Source organism: Macaca thibetana, chromosome 12 (genome assembly GCF_024542745.1).
Source record: "Macaca thibetana thibetana isolate TM-01 chromosome 12, ASM2454274v1, whole genome shotgun sequence".
Taxonomy (NCBI): Eukaryota; Metazoa; Chordata; class Mammalia; order Primates; family Cercopithecidae; genus Macaca; species Macaca thibetana.
The window spans coordinates 51,504,076-51,523,834 of record NC_065589.1 but is presented as its reverse complement, the minus strand read 5'-3'; the positions used below and the strand labels follow the sequence as shown (position 1 = coordinate 51,523,834).

The 19,759-nt window shown below is 40.3% G+C and overlaps 1 protein-coding gene across 5 annotated transcripts in view; it reads left to right on the top strand.

The window, feature by feature from the left end:
* Positions 1 to 19,759, top strand: part of MYO1B (myosin IB) — a 182,253-nt gene that overhangs the window by 45,071 nt on the left and 117,423 nt on the right. For all 5 annotated transcript variants that reach the window (XM_050751697.1, XM_050751695.1, XM_050751696.1 and 2 more), the window contains exon 3: positions 7,574 to 7,689. In XM_050751697.1, the coding sequence (XP_050607654.1) occupies positions 7,574 to 7,689 (116 nt within the window). The remainder of the gene's footprint in view (positions 1 to 7,573; positions 7,690 to 19,759) is intronic.

Below are 19,759 nucleotides of genomic sequence, written 5' to 3'. Positions count from 1 at the left end.
TCACATTCTCTTTCATCTGTTTTAATGTCTAGAATAGTTAACTCTTAAATTTTATGTTTTTCTATCTAAAAGACTCACTTCCTAAGTTATATTATAAACTCCCCAGGCACACAGACAGTGGGAACTTCAATATCTTTCCTGCCATGCCCAACATGATATTTTGCATAAAGTTAGCCCTTAATAAATGTGTTGCTTGCGTGTAAAATGGTTTGTAGCCTAAACTCACTCTATCAGTCAGTGCGATTGTGCAGCCTTGTGATGGGTTATTCTTACCTGAATCCTGGCCCATCCTGGATTTGAACTATAGGTTGGTGCAAAAGCAATTGTGATTTTTGCGTTGAAAGTCTTGGCAAAAACTGCAGTTACTTTTGCGCTAGCCCAATGCTTTAGAGGCAAAAGTAACATGACTTGGAGACTCTTGGAGATGCAGAAGATTCCTATACCTTCTTTAATATTTCTTTGGGGTTATTTTAGACTAATTCATATTAAGATATTTAAATAAATATTGCCTTTACATCGCCACGTTCCTGATTTATTTCTCTGAAGCTAAAGTGATTATGATTGAATCTTTTCTGGTGAGATCAAACATTTTCCCTGTAACTAGAAGATCTTTTCCATTCCTGTTTTGTTTATTTCTGGTGGTAGAAGGATTTCTTAGGTGGTAAAATGGGAGGCTTTTGCCTAACAGAGGAGTGCTTTGTTACACAAAGGTTGATGATGCTTTGTATGGCATTGTGCAATGCAAGTTTCCTCCATTCTTGTGTGCTTTTTACCAAAGCTTCCCCGGCCTAACGGACGGCATGGATTGTATGCTCTGATGAAAAGAGAACAGATTCTTGTCTCCTTGTCTTGATTTCACTTCTGCTAGCTAATGTGGTGGTATCACTTAACTTCTTTGTGCTCCTTTGTTATGGACATTAAGATAGATAATTTGTATCTATCTCTTGGGGATTTGGGAGTAGTTTAGTAGAAAGGTGTGTAAGTGTATATTCTGTGCCAGCTGTTCAATAGGTTGAGGATGAGTTTTTCAGGAACTCCAGAGACATGTAAACAAATAACTGAAATTCATCTTGAAGAAAATAAGGAAGCAGGTAGGTAGACAGATTGGGTGCCTAGTTAGAGCCCAGCGAACAGAAGGTTTAAAAATAGGTTTTGGGAGAATTTCATATTTCAAAAAAAACATCAAAGTACGCAATAGCAAAAATAGGTCATTATGGGATTTTCTTACATGTATTTTATGGTTAATTATAAATTTTAATATATGAGAAACAGAAACGTAAACTTTCAGGATTTAGGGCTTCTAAAGATCTCTATCTTACTCTGGGAAGAATTATGATAGAAGAAATATGAAAACTATTCTGACTTTTAAAAAAGTTTTATATACAGACTTGGAAATATTCTGACTGTTCTGTGTATGTGTGCTAATGTTTCATTTATCTGCCTTTGCGAAGAAATGTTACACATTATTGAGACTCACAGAATATTAAAGCTGTGCTAAAATATTTAACTTTTGGGTTAGATATCGTTCTAAAGTATATTGCATGTATCCTTGTCATCAAAAACAGAGTACACTCATTTTGGCTATTGATTATTACCCTGCATTCCCAATTAGTGCCATAATAAAGCAGTCAGGGCCAGCTAAGCCATGGGGCTGTTGGGTCTTACTCCAAATATTTTTATACTTTTGAATTATCTTCATCACTTCACGTATTTTCTTCTTTCTTTGTCCCTCACTACTCTACCTTTTCTATTAGTGGCCATTGTTTCTCTGCTTGCAGAGGGAGTCTTAACCTGGTATATCACATGTATGCAGACTTTGATGTGCATGTGTGTTTTTCCAAAGAGAAGAGTCATTGCTTCTGTTGGTATCTCAAAGGGGATCAACAACTAAAGAAAGGTTAAGGAGTGCTGTGTAGCACAGGTTTTTAAACTCTTAAGTTTCATATCATTAATTGCTCATGAAAATCATTTAGTGGGTTAGGGCCAACAGTTTTTTTTTAATTTTGTAAGAAATATTAGAATCGAACAAAAAATATGAATGTATCACATACAGTAAAGGGTACTTTTGGTTTTGTGAGGTTTTTATCTTGTTTATGTGTGTGCACATAGACATACATACACATACCTGGTTGTGACAAAAATTTTATTTCTTATAATGAGTTGTAATCAAACATTTCAAATATACACAGCTATAGTACGGCCCTTTTTGCCTCTTCCAATTTTCTGATGTTGCTGCAGTTTTTCTGTAATCTATTGAGACTGTGCCAAGTTTATTAGAAACGTGACTAAAATGAGAGTGAGACTAGAAGGAATTTTCTTTTGTTTCAGAATTAATTCCATAGGAGTATTTAAAGGGGAAGGTGAGGTAGAAGATGAGCCAGCAGCAGCACTAGCAGGTTATTGCAATTGAGAGTAAAACCTGGTCCTGTGAGTCTGGAAGGGAAGGGCTACAGACATTTGTTTTCAACCCTGGTTCCACATTAGTTTATGTTGGGTCTCTTTTAAAAAAGTATTGACCCCTGGCCCTTCCCTACATCATTGAAGTAGAATCTCTGAGGATTGGAGTTCTGAAAAAACTTTCTTATAGAATAAAACACGTGGCCTTTAGGTTATATTTTGACTACTCAAAGGCTTTTCTTTTGGCTTCTGAACTGTGGTCTGGAGAGTGGAGGTGGCTAGATTGAATGTCCTCCAGAAAAGACCTCTGTTTTCATGGTGATTATGCTAGGAACACTCAAGTATTATTTGATTATTTACAAGACATCTGTTTTGGAATGCTAGAGATACTTGAAATAGGAAGGTCGAGATGGTTTTGACTTAAGAATGTTTGTGCATTCTTGATTCAGTGTCTGCCCTTGAGAAATGAAGTATAGCCTTGCTGTCTGTATGTGCCAATTATAGAAAGGTAAAGCTTTTTTCTTCTCCCTTTTCCCTTTTTCTTCTCTTTCATTCTTGTTTGCTTCTCTTCCCTCCCATGTCTCTTTCCTTTCTTTTCCCTTCCTGGGTGTCAGAGGCTGGCCCCCTGAGCAGTGGCATGGAGGGAGCTTTCCATTGTCATGTTGGTGGTGGCGTGGACCTGAGGGCTTAGGGGAGCTGAGGTTCAGAAACGTGGAGGGGTGAGCCCAGAAATGGCTGGGCTGGTTACTTCATAATGAGTTGGTTTACCATCCTCTTTAGAGCGCGATGCAATAAGAAAATACCAACTGTAAATAGTATGCAGTTGTTTGTTAAAAAACAAGCATCTGATTCACAAGTCCAGATGTTAATTGATGTAAAAATGAACTGTCTGGTCACTATTGTTCTGATCCGTGAAAAGGAGATTTAATCTGGTGCTGTAGTCACCTGAATGTAGAATTGGTAGCTACCTAAAACTAGAGTAGAATTTTAAACCCCACCCAGCAATGAGCTGCTATCAGGAATGCCTTTCTGCGTCTCAGAGGAAGGAGAGTTGTGACTGTGAACGTTTGAGTTATTCTACTGGGCTGTGTAGGAATATTTAAACTTTTGGCTAATGCACATAGAACTTCAAGGAAGAAATCCATAAACAGAAAGGTCATATATAGGACGAACCTGTTAGGAGTTCAAGGTTAGAGGATAAAGAGAATATCAGAACTGTATAAAGTGGAATGGAGAGAGAAAGCATAGTTTCTTTTAGTGTTTGCTTATTTAGGTGAATAAAATTTGTCCTGCTTGACACCATTTTTAGTTTGTTGAGTCATGTAGGTATTGATGAAAAGAGTCAAACTCTAAGATATTTAAAGAGATTTATTCTATGCCAAATTTGAGTGAGCATGGCCCGTAACACAGCCCTCCTTGGGAGATCCTGAGAACATACGCCCAAGATGATTGGGACATTTTAGGCAGACATGAGACTTCAGCCTAGGAAGGTGGAACAGCTCGAAGCAGGGAAGCTTCCAGGTTATAGGTAGATTTAAATTTTTTCTAATTGGCAATTGGTTAAAAGAGTTATCAATAGAAAGGAATGTGTGGGTTACTATAAGAGGTTGTGAAGGCCAAAGTTTTATCACACAGATGAAACCTCCAGGTACCTGACTTCAGAGACAATGGATTGTAAACATTTCTTATCAGACTTAAGGTCTGTGTGGATGTTAATGCTGGAGAGGTATAATGAGGCATGTTCGACCCCCACTTCCCATCATGGCCTGAACCAATCTTTCAGGTTAAATTTTAGAATACCCTGGCTTAGGAGGAAGTCCATTCTGATGGTTGGGGGGCCTTAGAATTTTATTTTTGGTTTACATAGGTGTATCAGTTACTGTTGCCATGTAGCAAATTACCTCTCAGAAATTTAAGGCTTACACCAATAGCCATTTATTTGCTCATGATTCTCTGGGATAGCAAGTTAGCCTGAATTTATCTTTGTATATTTTCTTCTAATCTCACCTGGAATCACTCATGTGGCTTTAGGCATCTGGTGTCCTTACTGGGGCTGGATGGTTTAAGATGGCCTCACTCATGTCTAATAGTTAGCAGTCTGTAGGTCAGGATACCTTAGCTCTCCACGGGACCTCTCTGACAGGCTAGCTGAAGCTCATTCACATCATGGCTTCCAGCCACAATCATAAAAAAGGAGACACATCCTAATACACAAATGTTTCTCAGGCCTCTACTTGTGTCTCATTTGCTAACGTCCCTTTGGTTAAATCAAGTCACGGGGACAAATTCAACTTCAAGGAGTGGAGAAATAAACTATCTTTAAAGTAACAAAGTCACATTTCAAATGGGAAGTGCATGCAGAGATGGAAAGCATTGTTCTGGCTGTTTTTACAGTCTACCAGAGTCAAACGACATTTAGGGATTTGTTCAATGGTAATGTTACCGGAAAGGAGTCCCAATCCAGACCACAAGAGAGGGTTCTTGGATCTCATGCAGGAAAGAATTCGGGGTGAGTTCATACAGTAAAGTGAAAGCAAGTTTATTTAAAAAGTAAAGGAATAAAGAATGGCTACTCCATATGCAGACCCATTTCTATGGTTATTTCTTGATTATATGCGCAACAAGGGGTGGATTATTCATGCCTCCCCTTTTCAGATCATATAGGGTACCTTCCTGACGTTGCCATGGCATTTGCAAACTGTCATGGCACTGGTGGGAGTGTAGCACTGAGGACGGCCAGAGGTCGTTCTCATCACCATCTTGGTTTTGGTGGGTTTGAGCTGATTTCTTGACTGCAACCTGTTTTATCAGCGTCGTCTTTATGACCTGTATCTCATGCTGACCTCCTCCCTCACCCTGTGACTTAGAATGCATAGTCATCTGGGAATGCAGCTCAGTAGGTCCCAGCCTTATTTTACCCAGCCCCTATTCAAGATGGGGTTGCTCTGGTTCAAACACCTCTGACAGTAACACATGACATACAGGCTGATTAAAATACTAAGCACTGAGTATATTTGGTGTTATATTTCAATGCAGGAGTAATTATATGTGTTTCAGTGGCTTGTACCCTCCAATTAGTGATGAACATACCCCATGTGATTCGATCAGTTAACAAATATTTATTTTACATCCTGGTGGACCAGACACTGTTCTAGGTGATGGGATGCAGCTGGGGGAAAACAAACACACGTAATTCAGTATGTATAACAGTCACATGGAACAAAGAGAAACTTACAACTTATTACTATGGTTTTTGATTTTGAATTGAGGCAAGAGAGTTTGTTCTCTATGCAAGAATGCCACAGAGGAAGATTTTCATCAAGAATTTAGCCACTGTGAAGTTTGGTTTTAAAGAGCAACTCAGTAAGTGGTTTCTCTGCTAATAGCAAATCAATGTATTTTAGAAACTATTATATTCAAGAAATTACCTCAAAAGGGAGAAGGATTCAAACAGTACTTTTCTACTTAAAGAAGGCTGATTTTTTAACCAACAGATGTTCAAGAAATAACCAGTGGCTATATTTTCATATTTACCAAGGCTACTAATTCTAATGTATTAGCTAGAAGCTATTCAGGCAAGTATTCAGTGTCAGGCACCTCCCTTCTGATGTTTGCTTGTGACATTGTCCTTGGGAGACATCTCCCATCTCCCAAGTGGGTTGCAGTGTGAGGACAACCAGAAAACCTTGAGAAAGTCTTGTCATTGTTTGTCAGGCCAGATTAATTGGGTCCTGGTGATAGAATGTTAGAAATAAATGTGAAAAATTACATGGGAACTGAGAGTCTCCTTTTACAACAGCAATTTTGTCCACCCTTGACAAGATTATATTCTTACAGGATGAAAGTGTGTTTATATATATATATAACCTGTTCAGCTTTCCTAGATAGGAGAAAGTCCTTCATAATTAATATCATTGTGACCCCTGTTAAAAAAAAAAAAAAAAAGTCAGCATTTCTGACTTTTTTCTACATTCCTTCATTTTCTATTCTGTTTAATTTTCTAGAAAAATCTGACAGTCTGTTTGAATCCCAGTGGTGGTAATGCTGGAAAAACTTATTGCTCTAAAAATGCAACCTTTTGTGGGATGACATTGGAAAGGTGGGAAGTTGGAGGTCTTTTTTCCCCTTGTTTCTTTCTTTCCTTTATGAACCTTTTTCTTTTTAAAAGTTTTATCGCTCATCACTTTATCACTTAGTTTATCACTTTACCACTTTTGTTGGCATCTTTTTCTCCCCCTTCTATCTTTATGATGTTGAAACTGAAGGGAAAAATGGAGCTGCCAAGATAATTTACAGTTAAGTGACTTTTGCTTGTGGCATTGTCCTTGGCATTGCACAAAAGGAACTAAACCAGCACCACTGATGCTGCCAGGAATTTAGGGTCGAAGTAGAAAGGAAGAGAAATTGTGTTCTGGTTTAAAGTTCAGTGAGAGAAAGTTAGTGCATGCTAAAATATAGCATTGATCCCTTAGAAAGTACATTTAAATTTTACATTAAATGTAAATTTGACATTAAATTTAAATGTTGATGTTAAATGTATTTTCTGGAAAGTACATTTAAATTTGACACTAAAATTCTGATATTATATTATATTAGATATAATGAGATTATGTGGTTTGAATGTCCCAGAGATACTTGTAGCTCTGATACTGAATTGAATGTGATCTGAGCCCATTGTGGAAAGATTGACAGACTTGCAGAGGGCCAGTGCCAAAGGGAAGGCCCTATGAGGTGTGGGTAGGGAGGAAGAGAACCCTGGGTTACTGTTGACTGAAAAGGTGAAAAAAGATGAGAGAAGAAGGGAACTATCACTCTATCCAGAATCAGGGAGAGCATGGCTCTTGCTTACAGTTAGCAGTAGTTGGTAACAAAATCTGTGGAAAATATGACAGGGCTTTGGAGAACTCTTACCTAGAACCATAAATTAGTCCAGAGATATATTTTGAAAGGATTTTAAATATATAAATGTATGCTTTCCATTTATCAGCAAAATGAATAGACATTATTGACCATCTGTCTTCAGAGGTGCAAAGTGTTCTTAAAATGTATACAATGAATGGTGAAGCAGAACTAGTGTTGATTTTAAAAGGTCAAAACCATATGACACTAAAGCTTAAGACGTTAAAATACATTTTGTGTACTAACTAATGGGCATGTTTTGTTCTTTCTTTTGCAGACATACATTGGAAGTGTGGTTATATCTGTTAACCCATACCGGTCTTTGCCCATTTATTCACCAGAGAAAGTGGAAGAATACAGGAACAGAAATTTTTATGAACTGAGCCCTCACATGTAAGTACTGTACATGTAAGTACTGTACTAAAGCGTTAAGTGTCTCTTTTACTCCAGAGATGTGTAGTTGACAGGTGTGTGCAGCTGTCTCTTTTGAGTTTCAGAAAATGTTTTTGTCAGTTTTTTTTTTTAAAGTTCGATAAAAGTATGAAGACTTTAATTGTTATTCTTTGTTTTAAATTTTAAAAAGGCAGAATACTTCATTTGACGTCAGACACTTCTGAAATATTTGGATTCAGGATGTAAAATATTTTCTGTTCAAAATTCTGTGCAAGTAGCAGCTGCTGCTAATTATTTTTGCAAATAAAACAGGAATGTGCATTGTTTATTATTATAAAGAGCCTAAGCAGCGTTTTCATAGTCTTGTTGGGCCAAGAAAAATCCCAAGTGTTGGGTTGTGTGATGGTGTTTGGGTAAAAGGACCAAACAATACCTTCAGTTTATAATTTTTGCGGACATTGTTCACCAGATGCGTGGGATAGACCAGTGATTTCACTTACTCTGGAAAGTCACTTGTTTGATTTTTCTGAAGAAGGTCACTTGTTAGTGTAAATAATTCCTTCACAGTACCTGTAGATTCTGTTTGTCTGCTCCTTCAGAGTTCTTCGTTGGCGTGCTTAAGAGATGCCGAAATGATTCGGCCACTTCTTACCACTAGAATTTTGTTTTCTGGTCTGAATGACTGAAACATAACACTGGAAAAGTTTTCCTAGATTTGGTAGATCAGTGGTAGAACCGGGTTATTCAACCCTAGAAAGAACTTTTATTCCTCTGAATAAAAATATCTGAAAAAGTTGGAGGGAGAATGCCCAGAAGTTATCGCAAACAATACCTTAAACTTTTTATTTCTCAAGTTATGTTACATTTACTGATTCAAGACGGATACGTTCACTATTTACATTGTCATGCCCACTACTGAGTTTAAAGAAGAGGAAAGAGAAATATGCTGAGTTGGGCCAAGTCGTGTAATGAGTTGAGAACCTCAGACTTCTCCGCTTGTTGCTTAGGCAGAAACATTTCCTGCCTCCTCTCTTGTGGGCATGCAAGCATTTTACCAGAATTCATGTACTTATGATTGTCAGTTGCTACAAGTGGCCCATGGTGTCTTGCAGATGGGAGTTGGTTGATGCAGCATAACACCTTTTATGCAATAAACTGTTGAATGCAGATTTAGAATATTTGTGAACTGCTGCTGAACGTGGGCTGGGACTAATGTATGCAGAAGTGCCTTGGAGGGTGTCAAGCATTCTACAAAGCTATGTCGTTTATTATTACCACCATTGCTATTACTTTTTCGCAGTAGCGTCGTTCTCTTTCTCTCAAAACAGTTGATACGCTGAAAACAACCCCAAATTGTCATGAAATGCACATCAATACATGTGCATGTAGATATTGATGAGGAAATGTTCAGAAAATGTCTTGGCCGTGGAAAAGATTAATTGGTCATTGGCATGTTGGTAGCGGGGCATTTGAAAATGGTTAAGCTGCCAACTTGGGTCGCTTCTAGAGTTGAGACATTTTCAGTCTTTTTACCGAAAGCAGTAGTACTCAAAATGGGGCAGTTTTATCCCCCAGGGGACAGTTGACAATGTCTGGAGACATTTTCGGTTGTGAAACTAGGGGTGGGAGGGTGCTTGCTGCTAGTGGGTCAGGGATGCTGCTAAGCATCTTTCAAAGCATATGCAGCCCTTCACAGTAAAGCATTATCTGTTAACCGCGTCCACAGTGCCAAGGTTGAGAAACGCTGAATTGAAGTGAAAGAACCTGCAGAAAGTCTTCATTATGTCCTAGCAGAAAGGATTTTCTCTGTATGATTAAAGATTGGCTTTATTAATTTTGATAGAACATAAAATCTAATAATTAAGGAACATATATATACCAGTGTCCAGTTGCTTATTTTAGTTTCTCTTGATAATGCAGAATGCAGTGATATATTTGGACTGTTTGGAACTAAAGATTATTTATTATTTAAATGCATGAAAATGGTTATTAATGAATAAATCTGCTGGTATATTTTATCAGTCAAGCAAATTCTGATCATTTCGTTTTCTTCTAGAAGTAGATATTGCAAGTGATCTTGTTTCATTTTGCCTTAAGACAAATAATACCTGAAATTTGTTTTATAAAGTTATCCTGATAGTTAAACCCCTGTGATGAAATACTTTATTTGATACCTGAATATTTTAAATTCTAGTCCTTGAAGCCCCACTTCTCAAAGTATGGTGCTTGGACCAATTGTATCGGAATCTCCACAGGGGCTTTTGAAAAAATTTGGATTCCTAGGTCTTACTTCTCATAAGCCAGGAATCTACATTTTTCATAAGCTTTCTGGGTGATTCTTAGGCGCATGTGAGTCTGAGAACGTGTTGCTTTAGATCTATATTTGAGATGTTTTTCTTTTCTTTCCTGCAATTTGTGATCTTTAACAATAATACTAATAAAAATATTTATGGCTAATATTTATTAAGTACTTACTATGTGCAGGTACTGCTCTAAATACTTTATATGTTTTATAACTCATTTCATTCTCAAAATAATCTTGTGAGGTAGGCACTATTACAAAGGGGGAAATTGTCACAGAAAGATCAGGTAACTTCTCCAAAGCCACACAGCTGGTGGGAGTGGAGCTGGGGTATTAACATCAGTTGCCCCTCTTAGCTGGAAATGGGCTTGCCATTTTCTTGACAGGGCCTCTTCCTGTGCACTTCCACCCTGCTACCCTTGGTTCGCCCGTGTTCCTGCACCACAAACCCTCCAGGATAATCTTGACTGTGCCTCAGTTTACCTCCAGCAATTGTCCACATGCTCTTTTTGCATTTTCAGCTTAAATCTCCACTCTAGGAATGTTTAGATATAATGTTTGGGTAGATAGAGAATGTTTAGAAGTCTATTCTAGATCATAGAAGTTCATGGTCCAGAATATACATTTTTATCCCAGCACCTGGAAGATTCCTATAGGAGGCAGCATGGCACTGCTACTCTAATTCACACCCCTCAATCCCAAAGAAAAGAACCACCACCAGCACTAAAATAAAATACATTCTTAATGTGCTTAGGATAAAGAAAAAGACTTTTTACCATGGCCTATAAAGCACTATGTGGTGAGCAAGGTACAGTTTTACTAAAGCATCTGAAGTTGCCAGATCCCTCTCATTCCCTCCCTCCCATCTTGCTTGTTCTCTCAGTCCTCACCACATTCCCTCCTATGAGAGCATCCTTGCATAGAATTCTGTGCCTCTTCCTGGAATGCTTTTCCCTCCTTCTCCAAAGCAACTCGTGTTCTTCCTTCAAACGTCAAATTGCAGAAGACCTCTTCAGGGAGGAACCTTCCTCACTTGCTCCCTGCTGAGGCTAGATCTGTTGCTTTTGCCACATTTACTATTTCATGTTTGTTTAAGGGATGATTTGTATAAGAATTTAATAAGAGTTTAGTAAAAACATATCGAACAGGACTTGGGTTCAAGTCCCAGGTCTTCTATTTACAAGCTGTATTAATCTTGAGCAAATTACTTGAAAAAACTTCAACTCAGAGAAATTAAGTAATTAGTTTATTCAGTGGGAAAAGAATTATTAATTAACTCCTGGGATTTTTGTGAGGGCCAAATATGTAGTTGATATTTAGATAATATAACGATCTAATATGTATAAAGTGCTTAGCATGGAATCTACATAATTCTGTGGGAAAGCAGAGCTGCTTCTATTAACAATGAGAATTATAGCAATTGTTGTAATAATAATGTATGTGGGACACATTTCCAACATTCTCACGTGCTCTGTCTCACCACTTTCTGCATGGTGGGACATTTTCCACTTCCTTTAATGTATTTTCCTGCATTTTTCTTTGCAAATGTTCATCTTTGACAGTATTTTAAAACAGGGTGAATGCTAACTTGGTTCCCTAATTTATGTTTTTAGTAGAGACAGGGTTTCAGGGTTTCGCCATATTGGCCAGGCTGGCCTCAAACTCCTGACCTTGTGATCTGACCACCTCGGTCTCCTAATGTGCTAGGATTACAGGCGTGAGCCACTGTGCTCAGCCTTTTTTTTTTTTTTTTGAGGCAGAGTCTCACTCTGATACCCAGGGTGGAGTGCAGTGGCACAATATCAGCTCACTGCAAGCTCTGCCTCCTGGGTTCACATCATTCTCCTGCCTCAGCCTCCCAAGTAGCTGGGACTACAGGCGCCCGCCACCGAGCCTGGCTAGTTTTTTGTATTGTTTTAGTAGAGACGGGGTTTCACCATGTTAGCCAGGATGGTCTCGATCTCCTGACCTTGTGGTCTGCCTGCCTTGGCCTCCCAAAGTGCTGGGATTACAGGCATGAGCCACCGTGCCCGGCCCTTTTTTTTTTTTTTTTTTTTAAAGAGATGAGGTCTTGCTATTTGTCCAGGCTGATTTCAACTTCTGCGCTCAAGAGATCCTCCTGCCTCCTGAGTAGGTGGGACCATAGGCACATGCCACTGTACCTGGCTTACATTTGGAATTTAATTTGAGCTGTGTTCACTGTTAGTCTGCAAAAGCACCCAGGTAATTTTGTAATTCATATTTTTGAAGGTGTCTACAATTTATCTTTCTTTAAATTTTAGATAATTAAAAAATAATTCCATTTTGTGTAAATCTATGACTTTCAGATCATGGAAATGTATAGACTGGTTTCTTACCTATTTTCCTTTCAAAAATAGCTTTCTGTTATCATTTGTGGGTCTGTTAGTCCCCCAAACAGGTAACTTCTCAGCTGGGCTCCTCCTCTGCAGCTCCTTTCCTTCTCTGAACTCCTGTCCCCATTAGGTGGTAAGCCACATCTTTGAGCAGGTTATTGTTGGGTGGCATCCCCAAGGAAATGTGGCCATGCTGCGTGGCAGAGTCTGTACCACCATTTGCTTTTCTAGTTAGGTAAGTGATGTCTCTCCAGTATGATTTTTAACTTCTTTGAAAATAAGGAATGTAAAAAATGTATTCCAGGGAGGACTTAGTACATTTCAGAAAACTCAGTAACTGGATTCATTGAAAACTGCCTCAGATTCCCAAACAGCAGTGATAAGGAAAGACTGAGAAGGGAGAGACGAGGGAAATAATCAAACCACAGGTTGAGCATCCCTCATCTGAAAATCTGAAATCTCAAATGATCCAAAATCACAAACTTTTTGATCATGACATGACATCACAAGTGGAAAACACCACTCCTGACCTCCAAATGCAGTAAAAATGCAGTCACGCGACATAGAATTGATTCCGTGTCCCTAAGAGAAAGATAAAATTTCCTCCAGGCTATGTGTATAAGGTGCATATTAAATATAAATGAATTTCCTGTTTAGATGTGGATCCTATACCCAAGATAATTTTGTATCTGCAAATATTCCAAAATCCGAAACAATTTGAAATCTAAAACACTTCTAGTCCCAAACATCTTGGTTAAGGGATACTCAGTCAATACTTAATCTCCTTCCACTTAGTTGGAATAGCACTGTGACAGTGCACCTTCAGATGTTTTAGTTACCAAATCCACTGGCCTTTTTTATTGGGTGATTGCCTTTTAACCTTGCAGCATTTGATTCAGTTTATCACCAACAGATGGATCTTCTAAAATCAGATCATGTTACTTACCTTCCTAGAAACCTTCATGGGCTCCCTCTTACTCCCATTTCCTTTGATGCAGTGTTCAAGGCCCTTTATAGTCCAGCTTTAGCTCTCCTCCCTGCTCTCCTCCAAACCCCACTACTCTCCTTTGTGGAATCTCCTCTTGAGTCAGAGCCATTCATGTCTTTTCCTTTCTACGTCTCCTACCCTGTACCTTGTCTCCGCAGTTAAAATCCTGCCAGTCTCCTATGGTCTGTCTGAAAGACTTGGTCAACCCCAGCATAATCCACCAGGACTTGCACTGGCCCTGAGTTATCAGACCACTCATGTGCTCTTACACAGCACCTCTTCTTACTATGGTTGATTAGGTTTTGGTGTCACCCTCCTGAATGAGATAGAAGCTTCTGTAGGTTAGAAACTTTATCCTGCACATCTCTGTGGCGGTTCAGTGCTTTTCTCGTAAGAGCTCAACAACTATAAAACAAAAGGGGTTTTTAGTGATTTTTCGTTACATTTTACCAGTGTTATGGCTGAGAGTTCAATGAAATCAAAATGTACTTGATAAGATACTTGTAGAGTTTATTCAAAATTTCATGCAGCATAATGACAATTTTTTTTTCATTTCTTAAGAAGCAAAAATATTTTTGTGATGCTCTTCAACTCTTAAGTATTTTTTCAGCTTTGATTTGTTCATGTTGTCTGTCTATTGGAAGGAACTTGCCACCAGAAGAGTGTATTGTGGCACCTGGCAACAAGCCCTCTGGTGGTCATAGCCCAGGAGTGAGCTGAAATGTGTCCTTCTTAAGTTAGGATATAATGTGGTGGCCATATTACCTTAGGCATTGTAATCATAATGTGAAGCGGTCCTTCCATGTTATTAAATGAAAGACTCAGCAACAAATGTTAAAACTTAGAAAAGTGGCTTACAGCTTTGAATAATTTCTGGTTACCCTCCCTTAAAAATGGGTAAGTAATTAGTGGGAGCACCTGGTATGGTGCTAATTTTAGTCGTCCAGACCTGAGCCGTCTGTCTGTGGACTCTTTGACTCCTACTTTTGGGCCAGACTAATTTTTCCGGACCACATGCCATTGCCCATGAATGATGTTGCTATAATGCTTGTGTGTTTTGAGTCCTTGTGGATCCTGTTGCCATTTTACTCTATTCAAGGTGAACCAGAATAATGTTATAAAGAACATTTCTGACTATATCTCAAAATGTGCCAATGCTGTGGTTGAGTATACAGAGCTTAGGTTAAGATTCCAGGGCAGAAGGCTCACACATTATTGCTTTTATGTATATTTTTCTCTGCAATAGAGTTAAAATTCTGTGAATTAAAGCTGTGTTTATTTTGAGAGCTTTTATTGCAACTAGATTCTGAATTCTCCTGTAGAGATTGCTTGTGCAACTGGATGTGAAAACGCTTTCTCAAGGGTGGGCATGTGTGTGTTGATGTGATGTTGCTGAGGCTGTTGTGTTATTTCTTTCATTTTACTTTTGGAATAGTTGAGCCTTTAAATTGATCCAGTACATCTCCAAAAATAAGTTGCAGAAAAGAGTTTTATGCTTTCCCGTCTAGCATTCTTTTTATTTATTGCTGTAGAGGAGATATTCATTTACTTAGCAAATATTTATTGAGAACTTACCATGTGCCAGGCAGTCTTTCAGGCACTGGGATACAGCGGTGAACAAAACAGATAAAATTCCTGTCTTCATGAGAGAGGCTAAACTCCAGCTTAAGTATTTAGAAGTCAAGATTGTTCACAGCATTGGTTAGAAGGGAGAAAGGGAAGAGCAGAGGAAGGGAAGCTTTCATGAAAAAGAAAATTGAATCTTAAAGGATATTCTTATAAAACCCCCTTTGAGCCATATCTAAGGCAGTTTAAGTCAGTAGATGACGGGTTGTGGTCTGCAAGGCTTTGTATCTCTCCAGGCCTCAGATCTATGCAAGTAGCTTGTACAGAAGGGGATCAGAGCTTTGTTTGCTCTCCAGTTTAGATGCCTTAAGTAAACATCTTGTGTGTAATGACACCATTTTGAAAACAGCTAAAATTACCCTTTTCCTTTTATGCATGACTGTCATGGGTCAAAATAAGCAGAAGGCAGACACTGTGTTTGCCGTCAGTCTTGGGGGATATTTGTTTGATTCCGGACAACAAAGATTAGAAAACTTCTTGACTTAGGCGAGTTTCGTATCAGCAGTCCATGTGGTGGTCAAGCTCCGCTGTTGACTTGAGGCTTCCTGAGGCTGGGTCTGCAGTGGGAAACATCTCTGGGCCTTGCACCTAATCAGCTTCTGTAAATGCTCCATGAACTTGCTGCCTTTGACTCTCCAAGTTTTCTTCCCAGTATATTGTTTTTTGGGGCTATTTTCAAAATAATTTCTTTCAGCTGGGCGTGGTGGCTCACACCTGTAATCCCAGCACTTAGGGAGGCCGAGGTGGGTAGATCACCTGAGGTTGGGAGTTCGAGATCAGCCTGACCAATATGGAGAAACCCTGTCTAATAAAAATACAAAATTATCTGGTCGTGGTGGTGCATGCCTGTAATCCCAGCTACTTGGGAGGCTGAGGCAGGAGAATTGCTTGAACCTGGGAGGCAGAGGTTGCAGTGATCCGAGATTGGGCCCTTGCACTCCAGCCTGGGCGACAAAAGCAAAACTCCATCTCAAAAAAAAAAAAACAAGTTTCTTTCAGGATATATACTCTTAGCAGAAGGAGACCTCAGCTAATTTTTCTTCCAGATCATGAAGCTTTTAAAACTCAAGTAGGAAGGTTGGTTTGATGCCAGCCTAATGTTTTTATCATGAAAACTGTTATGATGTAAGAATACGTTTATTAATTGAAAAGTGTTTCTGGTACATCTGGGCAGTTTCAGAATCCTAATTTCTAGACCCCCAATTAGAGTTTTTATCCCTTCTCACCAAATGCACACCTCAGACTCGAAAGAGTTTATTGTAAAAATGCTGTTTGTGAAGCCAAGCCTGTGTTCACACCGGCATACATGATCATTTCAATGATATAATCTTAAAGGGAAAAGTTTGGTTCTCAGCAAAACAGCTGCTTCCTGCCAAAATGTGGCTGGCCTTTGACAGACTCTGCGAAGTTCTGCAATGTCCTGGAAAAGATCCATTTCATCTGGAGAAGCAGCACCGAGGCCTCAGCCCTGAGAAGGGTTAGTATAATTACTTCATCCCTGACAGAGACAGCTACAGTTGGAACCCACCTGGGAACCCCTGTCTAGGGAGGTGGGAGGGGTGCTGGCCCCACCCTTTGTTCTTGAAATTGGAATCTTTCCCACAGTCTGTTGCTGGGACTGGTGTGGCAAGGTAGGTAGGACCAAAGGAGCCGTGTGGGGGTTCGTCTGAACAGGGGCTGACAAAAGCTGGTCCCCATCCAGCCAGCCCAGGGAGTTAGCAAAGCCAGGGATAATGAAAGAGTTCAGCAGAGCAAATATGAGGCCCCACTCATGAGACTGCAGAACTGAGGGTGGGGATGGGGCCACCACAGGGGCAGAAACTCACATAGAGGGGAACAGGCCCAGGCGTACCAGCCCCGCGTTCCCGTTTCAGCCTGTCCCAGGGATCCCAGATTCCCAAGTGCAAGTGATTGTTCATTCATCTGATAAACATGATTAAGCATCCACAACATGTTGAGGTGCTGGGAATACAAAGATGAATTTACCTTTAAGGATTCATAGTCTGGTGTGGGAGACAGACTGATAAATACCAAAGGGAGAAAGCGGCCATAAAAAAAGGTGGGGCATGTCCTGGTTTGCCCTAGACAGCCCCGGTGATTCCTGTTGTAGCAGCGTAGTTATTAATAGTGCTCTTGGAATTAACAGAAGAGTCTGAGAATGAGCAGTAAGTGGTGTGGTCCCCTGGGAAATGGGGTACAGCCCTGCCTGAGGAGCTGGGAGATGGGATGGAGGACCCTTGGGTGATAAGTTTGCCGCATGGATAAAGAATAGGACTCTAGGCTCAGGAGAGAATTTTCTAGTCAGAGGGAACAGTGTTGACTCAGTCATTCATCGTACGATATTTGAGTGCCTACTGTGAGCCATGTACTAGTGCACATACTGGGGACACAGTGTACAAAAATCTCGGCTTTTTTGTGCTTACATTCTAGCACAGAGAGAGGCGAAACACAAGAGAAGTTAATAAAGCAAATGGCATTTTAGACGGTGACAAGTGCCGTGGAGAAACTTAACACAGGGAAGGGGCATTAGGGCTGTGGGGGAGTCGCGGGTGGTTTACTGTTTTAGATAGGGTAGCCAGGGAGTGCTTTATTGAGATGTTGTATTTCAGTATCATCCTCTAGGGGTAAGAGGTAGTGACATGTGATGTGTTGGGAGAAGAATGTTCTAGGCAGAGGCAACAGCAGATACAAAGGTCTGAAGGGGAGACAGACAGAGCTAGAACAGCGTGGCACATCAGTGATCTAAGTTCGTGTGGTTTCCTAAGGTTGGAACCTAGGGTGCAAGCTGAGGATGGGCAGATGAGGTGGAAGAGGAAGAGTAGACCCAGGTCACAAAGAATGTTTGTGCTAAGGATTTTTAAGCAGGTAGGAGGAGAGAGAATATGAGCATTGGGATTTGAACTGCTGTGGGTGTACAGGGAAAGAGAAACTCAATGAGAGGTTTAGGTTTAGGGACCTGGTAGACTTTTGCAGTAAGGGACAAGGACAGAAGGCTCATCTGGGGATACGAGGGACACTTTAGAGGCAAATCCATAGGATGCAGTAGCTGGCCAGAAAAAGCGGAGAGGGAGAAAGGGGGATCAGAGCCCAGTCACAATTCCTGGCTGGGATGGAGATGTTCAGAGTCCCAAGCAACCCCTGGAATTTCAATGGTCTGGAGATAGTCTTGTGAAGCAGCAGTTGGTACCTAGAAGAGCATGGCTCCAGGTAATCGACAGCAGATAAATTGTATGTTTCTAATATCATTTCTGATACCAGGTGTGGGACATTTTCCCCCCAACACCAACCAGTTATCTGACACTGACGCGGTGTCCAACAATTCAGTTTGTTTACTGGAAGGGGGTCCCTCAAGAGAGGGTTCTTGGATCTTGTGCAAGAAATAATTTGAGGTGAATCCACAGAGTAAAGTGAAAGCAAGTTTATTAAGAAAGTAAAGGAATAAAGAATGGCTATTTCATCCCATGAACAGCCCTGCGGGCTGCTGGTTGCCCATTTTTATGGTTATTTCTTGACTATATGCTAACAAGGTGTGGATTATTCATGCGTTTTCGGAAAAGGGGTGGGCAATTCCTGGAACTGAGGGTTCCTCCCGTTTTTTGGGTTTTTTTTTAGACCACATAGGGTAACTTCCCAACATTGCCATGGCATTTGTAAACTGTCCTGGCACTGCTGGTAGTGTCTTCTAGCATGCCAACGCATTATAGTTAGTGTATAATGAGCAGTGAGGACGACCAGAGGGCAGTTTCCTTGCCATCTTGGTTTTAGTGGGTTTTAGCCGGGTTCTTTACCGCAACCTATTTTATCAGCAAGGTCTTTATAACCTGTATCTTGTGCTGACCTTCTGTCTCACCCTGTGAATACGAATGCCTAACCTTCTAGGAATGCAGCCTAGTAGATCTCAGCCTTATTTTTTTGAGCCCTTATTCAAGATGGAGTTGCTCTGGTTCGAACACCTCCGACATATTCAGTTCTGACACTACACAGTTAGCACAGACCACACAGGTCAAAGGCTTAGTCCTACAAGAGTGCCCCACTTCAGACACCAGCCACGAGTGGGGTACCCTGGCTACTCACACTTCTGCTCAGCCAACCCCATACATTTGTGGATTTCCATGATCCTCAGGTTCAAGAATTTGCTAGAACAACTCACAGAACTTAGGAAGATACTTTTTTAACGTTTTCTGGTTTATTATAAAGGATACAACGCAGGAACAGTCCAATGGAAGAGCTGTGGAGGGCACGGTGGGGGTGTGTATGCAGAGCCTCTGTGCACTCTGGGAATGCCACCTTCCCAGCATGTCAGTCTGTTCACCAGCCTAGATCCCCCCACTCCCCCAGAAAAAAAAGAATTGTGTTCAAGTTTTTATGACCCAGTCTCCAGCTCCCCTCCCCTCCCTGGAGGTGGGGAGGTGGGGTTGAAAGATCCTCCCCTCTAATCACAGACTTGGTCTTTCTGGTAAACATCCCTATGCTGATGCTACTGAGGGGCCCCACCTGAGTCCCCTCATTTGCATAGCCTCAGGTATGGGCGAAAGGGACTTGTTGTGAATAATACAAGATACTCCTATCACCCAGGAAATTCCAAAGGCTTTAAGGAGCCCTGTGCCAGGAGCCTGACCGGATACATTTCTTTTTATACCACAGATGTGGACATGTGTATACATTGTTCTTAAGAAGCCATAGAAAGCTTGTCCTGAAATACTCGAATGCTGGCTTTCTGAAGCCAGGTTATCGTTGGAGTTTCTGTATAGAATTTTAGAAACCTGAATTAGTGGGCCATCTTTTTCCAAGACATGTCTA